Below are 19890 nucleotides of genomic sequence, written 5' to 3' on the forward strand. Positions count from 1 at the left end.
CTAGGCTACCTGTTTTCCCATAATAGGAATTAGGCTTGTGTTGGAGACTTTACAAAAAATGAAGTACAAAGAAAAAGCAATGTTGTCCAGTCCTAGGGACCGCATTCAGTATCACACCTACAGTCTCCTCAGTCTCAAGAATAATACCTGTTCCAAGAACATCACGTCCCAGGGACATCATGATCATGGGTGGCAGAAATTGCGTTTAGCCACTAGACGGTGCTGTTGATTACATTGTAAAACAGGGTTTAGAAAGCCCAATGATAGAGCTGTGTTCATCATCCATCACATTTGCTGTCAAGAAGACGTCAATAAAAGACAGAAGATCGCTTCACTGCAAGGACACTTTTTAATATGTCAGAAGCAATAAATATTCACATCTCAATTCTCTATTCTTTCAGTTTACACTTACTACATACACAAATTACATTCTTAGGATCATACTTGTTGTATGTTTAAAATAATATCAATTAGTGCTCTGACATACAAACATTTCAGTTCTTCAATTTATTATCTAACCTTCAGTCTAAAATAAAAATAATTCAATATTCAATCGGACCAAAGTCCCCATGCTCCTCTTTCTTTCTCAAACACGCAGGCATGCACGCTCACACGCGCACACGCACACACCTTAATAACAAAATGGAAATATTTATTTCCAAAGTTATTAAGTATTTGTAATATAATATGTACATTCATGTTTATACAGTACAATCCATTCAATAAGTGCAGATATATTCATGCAAGAGGGGTCACAAAGGTACAATACAGAGGAAATTAGACAGGAAATAGCCAACACAAAGCTTCAACATTAACCACCCCCACATACTCGTATTCTGGATTTTAAAGTTAATCTGTATCTTAGTTTTAACAAGTATTGTCTAACATTTCTAACTACATCTTACCATCCTAAAATGTAATTATTCCCTTTTGTCCCTTCCTTTGTCCCTTCTCAAACCCAGCATTGTTCTAACACAGTGCAATAGAAGGACAGAGAGAGGAGGTTAAAAAGGGGGTCGACAGAGATGATAGAGGAGAAGATGAGCAAACTTGTTTGATCTAATGACAAGCACATTCAGTAAGGTTGCTGGGGTGAAGGGTATTTGGGTGGTGGTGAGTTCTCTGAGGACTGGCAAGGGGGTATGTGAGGAGCGTTTTTAAAATAATGCCATTTCTGACTTTAAGACACCACGTGTGCAAAATCACAAAACTGCATTACAAAGCGTGCTTGTTCAAAGACATATACTGTCCAAACACACGCCATGTGAGAAACTCTCAACAAGACCTGATGCTTGTAAGCGAGTCTCCTGATAATAGAGAGAACATAAACGGCAGGGTCACCAATTAAATGAGGGTCATTGTACATGACCAGGTCAAAGGTCAAAGCCCTTAAGAGGATATTTCGAAGGGGTCTGGAAAGAGTTGATTCAAAACACATAAGACCACATAGACATCATTTAAAATGGTCACCTATCTGTTAAGGTGAATTTAGAATCCAATGACCCCATTTTTAGACACTGCCACTGTAAGTTCAGAAGAAAGGGAGGGAGATAGAGAGGGTACACAACTATATTATAACAAAAATAATCATAAATATGAACTAATATTTTCAACAATCAATAATAATAACTGATAATAGAAGTTATCGATGGCAATCATCATAGAGAACAAAAAGAAATCATACTTTATAACACCCTCGTTACATATCAAAAGTATGAGGGAATTAATACATGTGTATATATCCTCTGTATAATCATTTATAATCAAACATCTAATCAATCAATTATTTATATATAATTAATCACTGGATCAAAACAGTTATGTTATTAGACAATATTCATCATACTCATAGCAAGTATATATGTAACATTTATTCAACAGCAAAAAAAAGCTTTAAAACATTCAAAAATATGATTTGTAGTATCATTAATCCACACACCCCATAGGGAATGCATGTAAATCTTATGAAATTAGATGACTTCTCTTAACATGTAGAAGACCATAGAGCCTAAGACTGCTATTGAATCGTGCAATAGTCATACAAGTTTAAGACAAAGCAACATTTCTCTGAGGTCTACATTCAAAAAGGATACCTTTCAGTGATGAAGACCTGCCATGGAAATTAACAAAGACATTAAGCTGAATAAATTATTGCAAAGTCAAGGGACATTTTTTGCAACTATCCTCAATGGCTGTTTACAATGCACAAACAACCCTGCTGGAATGTATTTAGCGTTGAAGTCTTTTTCAGCTCCAGGTGGGTGGGGTTGGTCTTACTATTGGTCAGCATTATCCTAACCTCGACGACAGAGAACCAAATCTTGGTTGCTTCCTTCATTACGAGGGACTAGATTTGTCCAATTAATAACGTTGCACAATTACATCTTGGTACCTGTGTTTAAAACAGTTTCACGCTCATGTCTTGGCAGTGTCCAGAGTTTCCAATAATACTTCAGACAGAGAAACACTGGGTTATAGGCCCTCTACTGTACATTTACTACTAGCATCCGTTCTATGGCTATAGAAATGGTTAATTGTGTGTGTGTGATGCTTTTTCCTGCCTGCTGCCAACTTCAACAATCTACCTCATTGCTCCTACCTGGGACTCTCCCTTATGAGTTTGTGTGCTGAGAGCTTATAGAATACACCTGAGAAACTGCAACGGAAACTCTATACAACTGCAGTATACACTCAGTGGCCAGTTTATTAGGTACACCACCCGTTCACAAAAATGTATCGTTTCTACAGAGAGCGAGTCACGTGGCTGTGGTTTGCTCTATAAAGTAGGCAGACAGGCATCGAGGCATTTGGTTACTGTTCGATTGAACAGAATGGGCAAAACGAGTGATCTGAGTGACTTTGAGCGTGGTATGATCGGCACGTCGGATCCAGTATCTCAGAAACGGCCTCCCTCATGGGCTTTTCATGCACTACAGTGTCCAGGTTTTACAGAGAATGGTGCGAAAACATCCAGTTAGCTGCAGTCCTCTGGGCTAAACTTGTTGATGAGAGAGGTCGAAGGAGAATGGCAAGCTAACAGACAGACAAATAACGGCGCTGTACAACAGTGGTGTGTAGAACGGCATCTCGGAATGCACAACTCGTCAATCCTTGTCACGGATGGGCTACTGCAGCAGACAACCACACCAGGTTCCACTCCTATCAGCTAAAAACAAGAAGAAGCGGCTACAGTGGGCGATCACCAACACTGGACAATTGAGGAGTGGAAAAACAATGCCTGGTCTGACGAATCCCGATTCCTGTTGCGTCATGTTGATGGGAGAGTCTGGATTTAGCATAAGCAGCATGAGCCCATGGATCCATCCTGCCTGGTGTCAACGGTACAGGCTGGTGGTAGTGGTGTACTGTTGTGGAGAATGTTTTCCTGGCACACGTTAGGTCCCTTTAAACTAATTGAGCAACGACTGAACGCCACAGTGTATCTGAACATTGTTGTACTGCCGTCCAATCTGCAGCAACTGCGTGATGCCAAATGTTCCCTGTGGAACATTTCCGACACCTTGTAGAATCCATGCCCTGAAGAATTCAGGCTGTTCTGAAGGCAAAGTGGGGTCCGACCCGGTACTAGATGGGTGTACCTAATAAACTGACCACTGAGTGTACGTGTTATATACATGATTGTGCTAGCCTTTGCCTATACTATACACAAACATATTTGTGTGCATACATGTGGGCGTTTTTTGCTTTATGTGTGTTGATTCTGCCTGTGTGTCCTGTACTGTATGTGTAAAGGTATGTTTGTATGTTCAGGTATATGCATGCTATCCAGCTCCAACTCTCTCTTCTGGTCTCTCTGTCTACATGTGTGGGAAGCGGAGATGAAAGTAGCAGAGGCGAAATAAGTTGCGTTTCTTTTTGTCACTGGCACTGTTGTTACTGCTGCTGCTGTCCTGCTCACCTCTACAAGCCCTGGCTCTATCTCTGGCCCTAGCTCTGCCCACTTCCTCCATCGTGCCCTCTGACCTCTGCCCTCTGTGCCCCCACGTTCTGTTCCTCACACTACCGTGCTGATCCGGTTGATAGGTTTGGATTTGGAGCTGACCCCTGTGCCAGTCGCCCCAGCCCCCGTCACCTGGGGCCCCTGCTGAGGCTGCCCGGGGTGCTGGGGGGGGTGAGGGCAGAGAGGCGTAAGAGGGGTAAGGGGGATAGAAGGGGGGGGTAAAGGGGAGTGGGGGGGGGGAGGGGGGATGGAAGAGAGAGGAGGGTACTGGGGCTGATACTGGGCGGCGGACGTAGCGTGATGGGCGTTGACGGAGGCGGGCGGCTGCTGGTGCTGATGTTGGTGGGGCAGCGTGCCAAAAATGAAGTGAGACTGATGTGGGTGGGCGGTGGGGTGTGGCGCGGCACTGAGTGGGTGCCCGGGGTGGGTGTGGGAGTGTGCGTGGGGGTGCGGGTGGGAGTGAGACAAAGTCAGAGGAGGTTTGCTTGGCACAGCGCCTCCCCTGATAGATTGTGGGGTCTGCGTGTGGTACAGTGCGAACTGGGGGTTCTGGGAATGTTGGGAGTGAGGAGAAAGGGGGGGAGGACAGCCCACCGCTATGTTGCCGTAGCGACCCTGCATGCCATGCTGGGAAAACTGGGAGAGATGGGCCAGCTGCTGGAGCTGGGCGTGAGGGGGGCCAAAAGGAGGGCGACAGGGGAGCGCCCCTCTCTGAAGAATATGAGGGGGCACGCCCCCGCCTGGCAAGGGAGGAGGGCCAGCTTGGACGTGGTAGCGATGGTGATGGTAGTAGGGGGGAGGGGGCTGCACGACGGCCGTGTGGCAGTACTGAGCATGCAGGGCCTGGATCTTGGAAGGGCCCCCCTCTGACTGGCACAGAGATGATGGGGAGTGAGGAGGGGGCCCTCCCGTAGTGGGTGGGGGGACAGGGGCGGGGTAGGGTGGCCCCGGTGGTATAAGGGGACTTGGCGGTTTGGCGCGTTTGCTGCCGAATAGAGAGCCCAGGAAGGAGCCCGTATTGCCCCCCCCAGGGCCGCTCCCCACTCCTGCTCTCTCTACACTGCCGGGAACCCCTCCAACTCCCATCCCAGCAGCGGTCTGTTGTTGCCCCGGCCCACCCCCCACCCCTGTTCCGGGGCTCAGGATGGGGCGATGCGGCCGGTAGTCTTCTGTAGGGTAGCAGCCTGGGATGACGCCCGGAACCGGGTAACACTGGTGGGGCCGGGGGCTGCTAATGATGGAACCCTGAGGAAGTGGAAGGACAGTTGAGGAGGAGCTCTGCAAACATACATACAGTATGACATCATATCACAAATCACTGGAACACTGCAATGACTATGTCAGTTTACAAACACCACAACACCTGCACATCAACAACAAACCATTGAAACAAACAATGCAAGAATGGAGAAGAACAAGAGTTGAGAACAAAAACATGCACGGGCAGTTGTGAGAGCCCAGAGGCAAAGAACATTAAAAGAAAACACACGCATACACACGTCAGTCACACACGTCACACAGAGAACATGCTAATGATGGGTCAGGGTCAAAAACGAGGGGAATGACTTCACATTTATGGCTCTATTAAAGGAATGTACTGGGATGGCTATGCTTGAGTGGCAGGTATTAAAGGGGTAGGTGCACAATTCCGTTAGTCCATTCAGACTTACTTCCATGGTACTGTCGAGGGAGCCAACACTGTTACTGCGACCACGTTTCCCTGCACCCAGCCAGGAAGAGGCAGGTTGCGGAAGAGGGGAAATACAGTAACAGAATGTTTCCGAGTGAGCTTGCAGAGATGCAGCACATACTGTGTATTCATGTGCCAGAGGAAATAGAACACGATGCAACCAGGAAGCGAAGCAAGGAAAAATCTAAAGCAGTCCCATGGGTAGTGTACTCTCTCAGTGTCTAGACTATAGTGTCTGAAGAATTTCAGTTCATTCTTATAAAGAACCCAGTCAGCCAGAAGAAATAGCATATCTCTATCAACCAGCAGGATTAGTGAAAGTATTTTATTAGAAAAAGACACAATTTTCAAGAGGGAGTGGTTTGTGCGTGTGTGTGTGCGTGTGTGTGTGTGTGTGTCTCACCTCCGTCTGATAGGTCTCGGAGAGATGAGCTGAGTGCGGAGCGTTTCAGTCCCTCTCCCGCAGAGTAGTTGTCATCTAGACTGGGCCTTCCCAGGGTGCCGTTCACCACCTCACCCTTCACCCCCACTCCGCCTCCGACCAAGCCGGTCAGTAGGCCAGTCCTCATCACCCCTTTCTGCTTCTCCAACTCAGCTATGGATTGAAGGAGAGCGAGGGAGAGATCGAGAGAAAGAGAGAGAGAGATTGACAATATAAGTAGTTAAAAGCAATACTCCCACATCACTGCCTGTCTTCCTGTAATTCACTTACAGGTGGATAGGGTAAGATACAGGAAAGCAATAGCCACTCTGTTACTCCATCGCGCCACACACCGATACGCCCACACACAGCTGTAGTTCCCCATAATGACTAACAGGGGGAGGTGTACTCACACTCTACTCTGTACTTCTCCATCTCCTGCACCTCAGCTATACTCTCTCTCAGGTCACTGACAAAGCGGGTGCGGTCCTGCTGACTGGGAGCCATGAACACGATAAGGACCTTACTGTCCCCACCTAACACTGCTGAGGTCAGGCGGATACCGTGGAGGTAGTCTGGGTGATAAAAAACATAAAAACATAAAAACACAACATTTATTGTACGGCTGTTAACTTTATGACCTATGATGACAGGCATAGACATATAGATACACACACACAGAGTGAAGGGAGTGAAAGGGAATCCTAGTGTACAGAGGGGACAGTTAATGTAGTATCTAGATGGATGGTTGAGTTGTGTAAGGAATATGAGGAGCAGGCAGAGATGGGAACAGGGTCTCACAGGAGTTCTGGAACATGTGGACTTGCATCTCCACTAGAGGGAAGGACTGTCTGAAACTGTACGTCACAGAAGTCTTCTTCTTCTGGAAAATCTTAGTCACCTGAGGAAGCAAATGGAGAAGATATGGTTGTTTAGGTAGGGGAAAAGAGGGAATCACTCTTACATATTTCTATATTGTTTAGGATAGCCTGGTGGTCTCCAACTCTACATAGCCATAGTAGGACGCTCTCATATAAATTCCCATTGTTATGAGGACGTGTTACAGGAAGCCTTACCACCAGCAGGTCATTGAACAGGAAGACCTCCCGTTGGTGAACTCCTGTCCTTTGGGGTCGGTTGGGGTCAGGCACCTCATAGAGCTGACAGCAGCATACCAGCCTGCGGTGTGGCAGAGACATCACCTACACAAAACACAAAAAGAAAACGAGTTTAGTATTACATCTCCTTATGGCTGAGCAGTAACACAAAGAATGTACTGGTATTACAGCTTGTCAAAGATGTAACACATTCCAACAACAGCTAGTACTATACAGCTCCTCGCAGGCTAAACAGGGAAATGACACGGGGCTACAGTTACATTTCAAGCCCAGACAACTCACAGGCTTTTTGCCTACTATGACTCTCTCCACTGCCTGCACTTGAGACACGTGGTCATCATTGGTCCTTAGCTCCCACTTCTGGATGCGCTGGTAGATCCCAACCAACAGATCCCTGGGAATGTCCTGGCCATTGTCCACTCCTAGAAGACATGCAGAGAAAGAGACAGGCTGTTATGTGTTCATGTATAAATGCCTATTTCAGTCTATTTCCTGCTGTATTATGGTGCTCATTTGATTAAAAGGCCCAAGATTTGCATTATCTGGGAGGTACGAGTCATGACCCAGAACTCATACAAGCCAAAAGGATTAGACAAACGCAGTGGCAATAGTCATAATTTATCACAGTACCCTGCTAATTTATAGTCTGGGTGACAGCCTGAGAATTGTATTTCTCCCAACACCAGGGGGAGCCATATGCTAAGTTTAATGTTACATGATTATTTTGTTTGTGCGCATGTGTATGGATGTGTTTGTTCCAACCGCACCTCTGAGGTTCTTGATGAAGTCCTCTATCTTCATCTTCCTCTCTGCCTTAACGTTAGGGCTGTACATATCCGTGTTGAGGAGGATGATGGCGAAGGCCAGGATGAAGATGGTGTCTGGGTTCTGGAACTGGCGGACCAGCGTTGGGTTACACACACAGTACCGCTGACTGGGAGAAAGAAGAATATGTTGTAAAATCTTAAGAGAGATTTCCAAAAACAACACACATTCTCTATCACTCTAACAACGTAGTAGAACCATGAGTTTGGCAAAGCAGGACTATTGTACACGTAAACAGGAATACACTGTAAACACACCTGAAAGCCTCTATGAGCCTCTCTACTTTCTGGGCTTCTCCTTGAACTCTGATCTGGGCCTGGAACTTCCTCAGAGCATCGTCCAGGTCCATCCCAGAGAAATCCATCTCGTCCACCACACAACTACAACACACACAGGACACACAGTCAACACTGTAACAGTAGCCTCCCCAAGGACTTTTTTAACCCCTCAGACATTCCTGAACTTGTGACCAGAAACAAGCTACCTGGGGGCAATATCAGAATATATTATCTAAAATCTGCAAAACTGAGATGGTTTTAAGCCCCATATATACAGTGCATTCGGAAAGTAGTCAGACCCTTCGACTTTCTCCACATTTTATTACGTTACAGCCTTATTCTAAAATTGATCAAATATTTTTTTTCCCCTCATCAATCTACACACAATACCCCATAATGTCAAAGCAAAAACAGTTTTTTGTTGTTGACATTTTTACAAATGTATTAAAAATAAAAAACAGAAATACTCTAGGGAAGGGTACCAAAAAATGTCTGCAGCATTGAAGGTCCCCATGAACACAGTGGCCTCTTTCATTCTTAAATGAAAGAAGTTTGGAACCACCAAGACTCTTCCTAGAGCTGGCCGCCCGGCCAAACTAAGTAATCGGGGGAGAAGGGCCTTGGTCAGGGAGGTGACCAAGAACCCCATGGTCAATCTGGCAGAGCTCCAGAGTTCCTCTGTGGAGATGGGAGAACCTTCCAGAAGGACAACCATCTCTGCAGCACTCCACCAATCAGGCCTTTATAGTAGAATGGCCAGACGGAAGCAACTCCTCAGTAAAAGGCACATGACAGCCCGCTTGGAGTTTGCCAAAAGGCACCTAAAGGACCACGAGAAACAAGATTCTCTGGTCTGATATACAGTAGCTAAGATTGAACTCTTTGACCTGAATGCAAAACTGGAGGAAACCTACGGTGAAGCATGGTGGTGGCAGCATCATGCTGTGGGAATGTTTTTCAGCGGCAGGGACTGGGAGACTAGTCAGGTTTGAGGAAAATATGAATTGAGCAAAATATAGAGAGATCCTTGATGAAAACCTGCTCCAGAAGGCTAAGGACATCAGACTGGGGTGAAGGTTCACCTTCCAACAGGGCAACGACCCTAAGCACACAACTAAGACAACGCAGGAGTGGCTTCGGGACAAGTCTCTGAATGTCCTTCAGTGGCCCAGCCAGAGCACGGACTTGAACCCGATTGAATATCTCTGCAGAGACCTGAAAATAGCTGTACAGCCTGACAGAGCTTGAGAGGCTCTGCATAGAAGAATGGGAGAAACTCCCCAAATACAGGTGTGCCAAGCTTGTAGTGTCATACCCAAGAAGATTTGAGGCTGTAATCGCTGCCAAAGGTACTTAAACAAAGTACTGAGTAAAGGATCTGAGTAGTTATGTAAATGTAATATTTCAGTTTTAAATTTTTAATACATTTGCAAAAATGTCTAAAAACCTGTTTTTGCTTTGTCATTATGGGGTATTGTGTGTAGATTGATGAGGGAAAAAATATATATTCTAGAATAAGGCTGTAACATAACAAAATGTGGAAAAAGTTAAGGGGTCTGAATACTTTCAGAATGCACTGTATCAGTAAGAACCTTAACTACCAGTAATACCCTAAAATTAGGAAATATCACAGGATAAAAATTAAATTAAAGGATAGAATAGATTTATAGAAATGTATCCCCTCTAAATGAAGGATTTAGTAATCCCCTGTTATCCCGTAACTGTCTATTCCCATTCTGAATTATACCCCTCTACCTCTCTCCCTCCCTCATTCCCAGACTTACTCCAGTACGTCCTTGTTGAACTGTTTTTGCCGGTTACCAAGGAATTCTCCAATCATCTGTCTGCTCAGGCCCTTCCTCTCCAGGATGAAGCGAGCGATCCCAACCGGAGTGTCGGACACAAAGCCTCTCTCGATCAGGTACTGGATCCCTTTCTCTGGCTTCCTGAGAACCAGAGAGACCAATCAGAAAAGGACAAGTCACAACAAAGAGAACGACTCCCCTGACGCTATATCCTACTTGTCCTACTTTGAAGGTTTTACTTTCAATGATTGGGATACGTGGCTGTTTGTTTTATGTAGTTTATGTAGTAAAATATGAATGGATTGCAAATGTCTTACTTGTTGAATAGGTTGAGTCCGATGCGGTACTGGCGTCTTTGCACCACGTCGTTGTTAAATGGCGGTGAGTCCCAGCTGTGTCTACTCTCTCTCTGGTAGGTCTGCTTGCCCAGAGGGGGTAGGGGCTCCCTCAGGCTGTCCTGAGACGAGGAGCCAGAGCTGCAGTTCACCGTCTCGTTGGAGTTGGTGGTGGAGTTGAGAGAGTCGTTGTCCCCGTCAGACAGACAGGGCTGCTCTAGGCCACCAGGGGGCAGCGCAGCAGAGGAGGAGGAGGACAGGGGGGTGGTGGGGGGCTGCTGGGGGGAGGACGATGACGAGGGGGTGTCTGGGTACTGGTGGTGGTGAGGGTGGTGGTGATGGTGGTGTGCCACGTGATGGGGGATGTGAGTGGGCAAGGGGGGGCCCCGGCCAGGGGCCCGGGTCTGGCCCTGCGCTGCTGCTGTGGAGACAGGGCGGGGAGTGTTAGGAGAGTGTTTCAGGGTTCCCTGAGGAGAGCCTGCTCCTCCTGCTGGCTCCTGCTCATAGATCTGTCTGCTGAGGGAGCCACGGTCTGAACGGTCGCTAGTGTCCACGGAGCTGTCGCTGGGAGGCTCGATGGTGAGCAGGGGCAGGTGGGCGCCCCTTAGACGGTAGTCTCGACACTCCGTGCAGGGGGTGCTGCGACGGCTGTTACTACTACCCCCTCCCTCAGTATCCCTGCTGTCCTCACGGCCCCCCACGCCTCCCCTGGGGCCCCAGTACTCTGTGTCTGTGCTGCTGGGGGCCCGGTCCAGAGACAGGGGCGAGGAAGGCATGCAGTCATCCATGTATAGAGTGACATCACTGTAGGAGGTGGCTGTGCTGTCTCCGTGCATGCTGAGGCCTCCTCCACCTCCTCGAGATCTCTCACCCAGGCCTCTGCGGGATGAGGGGTTACTGCTGCTGCTCCACACACACTCCCCAAAGTCATCACTGATGCCTCCGCCCTCCCTGCTACCCTCTTGGGAGTCATCCCGCCCTCCACGGCAGGTCAGGGCGTCATCTATGGAGTCAGCCAGGGACTTTACCTGTACATGGTGAGAGGAAGCTCAGTACAGTTATTAGGTACAGATACTCAACCGGCAGTGTGACAAAACAAAGACTCAAACAGGAATAGAATTGAATAGAATCTCCAACTGAGGATTAATTTAACCAGCCACCCGATTCAACATATTACTGCTGTAGTTAAAGAACCAGCTGTCTGACTGACCTGTTTGGAGAAGGAGTCTTCTAGGTGTGTGTAGTCTCCTGTCCGCTCTGTGTCAGGTGAATGAGGAGGGCCGATACCCACACTGTGTGTGAAGTTTGTCTGTGTTCCGGTCCCCTGCTGCTGCGCCTGGCGGTCGTCAAATGAGTACTGCAGCCGCATGTTGGACAGGATGATGCGTCGTGTCATGCGGCTCTCGGACGCGGAGTTGCGGAGGCGCTCAAAGTTCTTGTTCATACGGTACTGGCGGAATGCCGTCTGGATGGTCCGGGCTGCTCTGCGGCTCACGAAGGAGCCACCGTACTTTCTCTCCAACATCTCCACCTGACAGAGGAGACAGAACAGGGGACAGAGCAGTTATAGACAGGGCTACCACAACCCTCACTGCCAGTAAAGTAACGCATGTTGTCATGCTTGTTCTTTCTCTTTCACAGTTCAAACCATAGTTTATGTACTCTAATCACACTTCAGGGCAGGCCTACATGTACCTTCTTGTCCTGTAGGTCTGTGGAGAGCTCATAGCTGTCAGAGAGACTGGCCTTGCACCTCTTGTTCTCCTCCTCCTCTTGCTTGCGGAGGGCCAGACTGGCAGGCTGATGACGTGTTCGCAGTGCCCAGGCAAGGCTGGCCGAGCTGGGAGGGGCCACACACGGAAGTCCCCGGGGGCCTGGAGGACCAGGACACCTGCTGATGTCACTGTAGCGCTCGGTGCCACGCAGGTACGCTGTGGTCTGGCTGTAAGGGCCGTCAATGTGGGGCCCTGGCGGCTCCACACATCGGGTTTCTGCTTCCACACTGGGTACAGAAGGATGAATGAGAGGGGAAAGGGCTTGATGAAAAGGGGACATACTTTACTGCAGTAATCCCCAGCCCCAAACCATCTCCAGTCCCAAACACAGTTGTATTGTCACTAACAGGTAAGTCACATACATGCAGAAATTAGACCGGCGTAGCAGGAAACTTCTCCTGCTGGATCTCATGATGGAAGAGGAACAAACTTACACACACACATTCACACACTCAAGTTGGAACTTTGTACTTAGCTTCTCACCACAACAAAGATCATAATTGACTCCAGCTATTCTAAATAGGTCACTTTATGTGCAGCAACCCTTTCAGTTACACCGATGGTAATAAAACAACATCAAAGCTACAGACTGGATTAGCATGACCCATTCCACCAAAACAATATTCCTTCCACTGGAGCTGACAGAATCATGTGAAGGTTCCTGCCTTGTGAACCAAAGTCCTGCAGGTGACAGGGTCTCTGCTCTTTCTCTCTCTCTCTTTACTCTCTCTCTCTTTTTCTCCTCTCTCTCTCTGTCTCTTTCTTTCCTTCTTTCCAGGCCGGACAAACTCCCTGTGCTACTAATGTACTACTGCATTTCAGCACCCTTGTTCAGACATATCTCTCTCTCTCTCTCTCTATTTCTTTGCCTTTTTAGCAGCGAGTTTCTCTCTCTTTCTGTCTCACATTCTCTCTCTGACATACAAGAGAATAACAAGTATTTTCATATTAGGGCAGTCATTAGCCAGAAACACACTCCACTGCCACATGCCACTAACTCCATACCTGACCGGAAAGACCCAGTCTTTACAATAAGGTCACACGCATGGATGCACAGGACTGTACTTTTGACAAATACAGTAGATTATGAAACAAACACTTATACATATAAACATTCACTTCTCCCACTAGGCCTGTACAGTACTACAATACAATACAACATACGTGTCTGATGTAACCTACATAATGACCTACTGCACAAAATAACTAGAGATAGGCAACACATAGGCAAGTAGAAACAGAAACAGCCTCATATACAGTAAAGCCCAACAGTCTTCTGAGGCCTGATCTTCCAGGTAATCCAACACTATCCTGCTCTCTATCCCATGTAGCAACCGTCAGCCAGTCCAGTCAGCCAGTCAGTCAGTCAGGCAGTCAGTGAGTAACCATTTCACCACAGTCATATGCTCCTGCCTTGACTTCCTTCCCTTGCCACACCCCCTCTGTCCAGGCGCTGCCCTCTGGTTCTTTCTCCCTCCCTGAAGAAAACATAATGACAGAGCAGAGGCACAGGGAAACTAAAACTGGCAGTGTGCAAATGTATGTGGTAAAAGCTATATTCAGACTATGAGGCAGACAAACGTCATTGTAAAATACCTAAGTGGTTACAACACGTTCTGTAGGACTAGGGTACAACAATTTGGAAAGACATGTTCTTTCTCTTTTTGGTCCTCCCTTTTTCTTGTTTATCTCATTCTCTTCCCCTGAGAAGCAGTCATTTCCTGTGTTGGTGTGGAGCTGACAGAAAATATTTGACAGGAAGGAACACTTTGGAAACAGAACACCAATCATCCTTACACAGCCACAGTAGACACATTAGTTGAGGTTGAGAATACTATGTTATTTGTGCAATAGCAACAGAGTGTTGATGTTACAACACCTTAGTAATCAGAACATCAGAGGAGGGGAAGCTGTGTACCCACGTCAATGTGGTTTTTAACAGCATTTCCTGTACCAAGAAATACATGTTTTCTCTGATAAAGAGGGTGAAACAAGGCCACAATACTGTGAAAGGCTGTTTGAACACATGGGACCCTAGCATGTTATGTAATAACAACAGGAGTCAACTCTGGAGCCAGATGTACAGCGATACATCTCTGACCACTGCTGGAAAGTCCACCTCACTGCAGCTCAGTTCAGATAAAGATTTCAGTTGGGGTGTTGATTTTGTTACTTGAGAAATGGTAGTGGCCAATAAGTGTTCATCAGTTACATTTGTACGATACTTCACATTGATGTACATTGTGTTTGGACCATTAGACGTACTGTATTGATGTACATCAAATCAAATTGTATTTGTCACATGCGCCGAATACAACAGGTACCTTACACTGAAATGCTTACTTACAAGCCCTTAACCAACAATGCTTTAATAAGATAAGAAAAGTCCTCTACTGGCAGCTTCATTAAATAGTACCCACAAAACACTAGTCTCAGCGTCAACAGTGAAGAGGCGACTCCGGGATGCTGGCCATCTAGGCAGAGTTGCAAAGAAAAAGCCATATCTCAGACTGGCCAATAAAAAGAAAAGATTAAGATGGGAAAAAGAACACAGACACTGGACAGAGGAACTCTGCCTAGAAGGCCCGCATCCCGGAGTCGCCTCTTCACTGTTGACGTTGAGACTGGTGTTTTGCGGGTACTATTTAATGAAGCTGCCAGTTGAGGACTTGTGAGGCGTCTGTTTCTCAAACTAGACACTCTAATGTACTTGTCCTCTTGCTGAGTTGTGCACCGGGCATCCCACTCCTCTTTCTATTCTGGTTAGAGACAGTTTGCGCTGTCCTGTGAAGGGAGTAGTACACAGCGTTGTACAAGATCTTCAGTTTCTTGGCAAATTCTAGCATGGAATAGCCTTCATTTCTCAGAACAATAATAGACTGATGAGTTTCAGAAGAAAGTATTTTGTTTCTGGCCATTTTGAGCCTGTAATCGAACCCACAAATGCTGATGCTCCAGATACTCAACTATTCTAAAGGAGACCAGTTTTACTGCTTCTTTAATCAACACAACAGTTTTCAGCTGTGCTAACATAATTGCAAAAGGGTTTTCTAATGATCAATTAGCATTTTATATGATAAACTAGGATTAGCTAACACAATGTGCTATTGGTACACAGGAGTGTTGGTTGCTGATAATGGTTCTCTGTACGCAAATGTAGATATTCCAGAGAACAGAGAACAGTCTATGACTAGGGTGTCTGGAGTCTCGGACAATTTTTAGGGCCTTCCTCTGACACCGCATGATATAGAGGTCCTGGATGGCAGGAAGCCTGGCCCCAGTGATGTACTGGGCTATACGCACCACCCTCTGTAGTTCCTTGCGGTCGGAGGCCGAGCAGTTGCCATACCAGGCAGTGATGCAACCAGTAAGGATGCTCTCGATGGTGCAGCTGTAGAACCTTTTGAGGATCTGAGGACCCATGCCAAATCTTTTCAGTCTCTTGAGTAGGCTTTGTTGTGCCCTCTTCATGACTGTCTTAGTGTGTTTGAACCATGATAGTTTGTTGGTGGTGTGGACACCAAGAAATTTGAAGCTCTCAACCTGTTCCACTACAGCCCCGTCGATGGGAATGGTGGCGTGCTCAGTCCTTCTTTTCCGGTAGTCTACAATCATCTCCTTTGTCTTGATCACGTTGAGGGAGAGGTTGTTGTCCTGGCACCACACTGCCAGGTCTCTGACCTCCTCCTCCTCCTCCTCCCTATCTCATCGTTGTCGGTGATGAGATCTACCCCTGTGGTGTTTGAGTCGTGCCTGGCCATGCAGTCATGAGTGAACAGGGAGTACAGGAGGGGACTGAGCACACACCCCTAAGGGGCCCCCGTGTTGAGGATCAGCGTGGCGGATGTGTTGATCCCTACCCTTACGACCTGGGGGCGGCCTGTCAGGAAGTCCAGGATCCAGGTGCAGAGGGAGATGTTTAGTCTCAGGGTCCTTAGCTTAGTGATGAGCTTGAGGGCACTATGTTGTTGAACGCTGAGCTGTAGTCAATGAATAGCATTCTCACATAGGTGTTCATTTTGTCCAGGTGGGAAAGGGCAGTGTGGAGTGCAATAGAGATTGCATCATCTGTGGATCTGTTGGGGCAGTATGCAAATTGGAGTGGGTCTAGGGTTTCTGGGATAATGGTGCTGATGTGAGCCATGACCAGCCTTTCAAGCACTTCATGGCTATAGATGTGAGTGCTATGCGTCAATAGTAATTTAGACAGGTTACCTTGTTGTTCTTGGACACAGGGACTATAGTGGTCAGCTTGAAACATGGTTGGTATTACAGACTCAGTCAGGGACAGGTTAAAAATGTCAGTGAAGACACTTGCCAGTTGGTCAGCGCATGCTTGGATTACACATCCTGGTAATCCATCTGGCCCTGCGGCCTTGTAAATGTTGACCTGTTTAAAGGTCTTACTCACATCAGCTATGGAGAGCATGATCACAGAGTCGTCCTGGAACAGCTAGTGTTCTCATGCATGTTTCATTGTTACCTGCCTCAAAGCGAGCATAGAAGTAATTTAGCTCGTCTGGTAGGTCCTTATCACTGGGCAGCTCGTGTCTGTGCTTCCCTTTGTAGTCTGTAATCGTTTGCAAGCCCTGACACATCCATTGAGCGTCGGAGCCGGTGTAGTACGATTCAATCTTAGTCCTGGCTTTGCCTTTTTGATGGTTCGTCGGAGGGCATAGAGGGATTTCTTATAAGCTTCCGGGTTACAGTCCCGCTCCTTGAACACAGCAGCTCTACCCTTTAGCTCAGTGCAGATGTTGCCTGTAATCCATGGCTTCTGGTTGGGGTATGTACTGTACGTAAGGTCACTGTGGGGATGACGTCATCGATGCACTTATTGATGAAGCCAGAGATTGATGTGGTGTCCTCCTCAATGTCATCGGAAGAATCCTGGAACATATTCCAGTCTGTGCTAGCAAAACAGTCCTGTAGCTTAGCATCTGCTTCATCTAACCACTTTCTTATTGACCGAGTCACTGGTGCTTCCTGCTTTAGTTTTTGCTTGTAAGCAGGAATCAGGAGGATAGAATTATGGTCAGATTTGCCAAATGGAGGGCAAGGGAGAGCTTTGTACTTATCTCTGTGTGTGGAGTAAAGGTGGTCTAGATTTTATTTTCCCCTGGTTGTACATTTAACATACTGATAGTAATTAGGTAAAACTGATTTTAGTTTCCCTGCATTAAAGTCCCTGGCTACTAGGAGCACCGCCTCTGGATCAGCGTTTTCCTGTTTGCTTATGGCCGGATAGAGCTCATTGAGTGTGGTCTTAGTGCCAGCATCGGTCTGCGGTGGTATATAGACAGCTACGAAAAATATAAACTCTCTTGGTAAATAGTGTGGTCTACAGTTTATCATGAAATACTCTACCTTAGTTGAGAAAAACCTTGAGACTTCGTGCACCCGCTGTTGTTTCCAAATATCCATAGGCCGTCACCCCTTGTCTTACTAGAGGCCGCTGTTCTATCCTGCCGAAAAAGCTTAAAACCAGCTAGCTGTATGTTATTCATGTCTTCGTTCATCCACGACTCGGTGAAACATAAGATATTACAGTTTTTAATGTCCCATTGGTAGGATATACGTGCTCGTAGTTCGTATATTTTATTATCTATTGACTGCACGTTGGCTAATAGGACCGATGGTAAAGGTAGATTACCCTCTCGGCAACGGATCCTTACAAGGCGCCCGGACCGTCGTCCATGATCTCTCCGTTTTTCCCTCCTGCAAATGACGGGGATGGCGGCCTCATTGTGTTTGAACTATAAGAGGTACTGTATTGATGTACCTTGTGTTTAAACTATAAGAGGTAATGTATCTAAAGTTATGTTAGAACTACAAGATGTTCTGTATTAATGTACCTTGTGTATAAAGACAACTTCCTTTTAGTCTATTTATGTTTAATCAGACTTCTCTAAGAATGTAATATTATTTAGCAGCTCTGTACAGATCTGAAGCTTTGTTGAAATCCACCCTCTACCTCAACATCTCCACTCTACTTAAAAATCGGATTTTTCCGGATGTATCATCATCTCTCACTCTAGCTTTTCTAATCCCTCTTTCTTTCTCTGCCCCCGCATCCTCACAAATGGAGAAACAGAGAAGGAGGAGGGGGTTGCATAGTGACGGTTGCCGTGAGACCTATGTGGGTGGGGAGGCAGTTGATGGGATGAGGAGCATAGTTGCCATGACGATGGATTGACCGTTAACATGGTTTAGGTGGGTGTAGATGCATTGTGGGCTGTGAGTGACGGACAGTCATCATAACCATAATGCTACAAGTGTGTGTTTCAACAAATCTTCTCAGTGTTTATACATACAGCACATAAATGTATAACACTGGGCAGACTACTGTAGTTAGAGACTAAACTCACACACCCAGTCTCTATTGCAGGTCTGTGTTCCCTTTTACTGTATAAATAGTCTGCGACTTACCGCAGTGCACCACGAAAACCAGTGCCCCTTTTATGGAGTGGAAAACATGGACAGTTTGGACACAGAAGTTGGTGACAAAGCCACACAGTTATACACCAAGATAGGGACACCACGCTGGCTGCCACATCACACAGGAGGGCACAGATGGCCTTTTCATGTCTGTCTCCCAGCCATATCTAAACATAGGTTACATAATATCACACATGAAAAAACAACCTAAGCTTTCTAGGCTACTGATGATAACTGTCTGAACATCCTCTTTCATTGTACTCCTCTCCTCATCTCAGCTCATACTCAAACCCAGGGCAGTTGCCATACCCTATTTAAAGACCAAAAATGTAAAAGTAGGCTACAAAAAACTAGACAAATCATTCCAATCCCGATTAAAATGCAAAGGCTGTTTAGCCTATTGGCTGGCTTTGGGAGAGTAACTGCCAGGCTGCACGCCCTTTTCTCATTTTAAGAAAGCAGAGAGCAGAGAAAGTGCCAGACAGTTTACTGCCTGAACGGTCAGCCGTTTAGGCAGTGCACCGATTGCTTTGAATTTGATGTTAACCTTTGAACTCGTCCTTGTAAACATGCCAACTGTTTTATGCAAGGATACTTTCACATTGATGTCGGCAAAGGCAGTGCATCCAATAGGCTAGTGTAAGATTATCTTCCCCTAAAGTAAGTTGAATTAAATAGGTCAAAATTAGCTTTAGAACTACTTGTGCCTATATATAAATAAATAAAATAATTCAAAATACAACGCCAGAAAGCATGATATGGCCACAGAGTGTCATTAGGTTATTAAACAAATTAGCTGTGGATTGTTTTAAGCATGCAATTTGGGTAGTGTGCATGACAAATAGCCTACCAAATAGCTGATTGTTGAGTTGCAGCAGTCAGTGAAAAGCAGTTAAATAGGCCTAGGCCCAGGGGCGCAACTTTCACTTGGGACAGTCCCCCCTAAATTCTGAAATTGCATTTTTGTCCCCCCCCCCCCCCCCCCCATTTTATAATTGGAATGTGATACAAAACGAGACAACGGTGTGCCTTAGGACCATTTGGACGCCTCCGAGCAGTCGGGTAGGCTTTTTGGAGTGTTTACCCGACCCCACCCAAAAAGTGATGTCCCCCCACTTCTAAAACCAAAGTTGCAGTATGTCTCCAGTCATATTAAATGTAGTAGAATTGCATGAAATGTGTTTATAAAATGCCACATTTTTCCCATGCAAAGATAGGAGAAGAAATATCTCTCATTAGGCCTA

At 46.3% G+C, this 19890-nt stretch overlaps 1 protein-coding gene across 7 annotated transcripts in view; it reads right to left on the reverse strand.

Annotated features, from left to right (window-relative positions):
* Nucleotides 1–330: 330 nt before the first annotated feature.
* LOC110532489 (IQ motif and Sec7 domain ArfGEF 2) overlaps nt 331–19890 on the reverse strand; it is a 65823-nt gene continuing 46263 nt past the window's right edge. For 2 of the 7 annotated variants that reach the window (XM_036988502.2, XM_036988506.2), the window contains exons 2-14: nt 12129–12435; nt 11644–11964; nt 10416–11461; nt 10078–10239; nt 8273–8395; nt 7958–8124; nt 7473–7612; nt 7149–7274; nt 6874–6973; nt 6486–6647; nt 6055–6246; nt 5632–5681; nt 331–5206 (exon numbers count right to left, since the gene is read on the reverse strand). In XM_036988502.2, coding sequence (XP_036844397.2) covers nt 4016–5206; nt 5632–5681; nt 6055–6246; nt 6486–6647; nt 6874–6973; nt 7149–7274; nt 7473–7612; nt 7958–8124; nt 8273–8395; nt 10078–10239; nt 10416–11461; nt 11644–11964; nt 12129–12435 — 4087 coding nt within the window. In that variant the 3' untranslated portion in view covers nt 331–4015. Of the gene's footprint in view, nt 5207–5631; nt 5682–6054; nt 6247–6485; nt 6648–6873; nt 6974–7148; nt 7275–7472; nt 7613–7957; nt 8125–8272; nt 8396–10077; nt 10240–10415; nt 11462–11643; nt 11965–12128; nt 12436–12570; nt 13737–19890 lie in introns of those variants that run through there. The other 5 variants (XM_036988507.2, XM_090184981.1, XM_036988503.2 and 2 more) reach the window with 4 other exon arrangements.

Source organism: Oncorhynchus mykiss, chromosome 9 (genome assembly GCF_057628025.1).
Source record: "Oncorhynchus mykiss isolate SJ-2025 chromosome 9, ASM5762802v1, whole genome shotgun sequence".
NCBI classification, from domain to species: domain Eukaryota; kingdom Metazoa; phylum Chordata; class Actinopteri; order Salmoniformes; family Salmonidae; genus Oncorhynchus; species Oncorhynchus mykiss.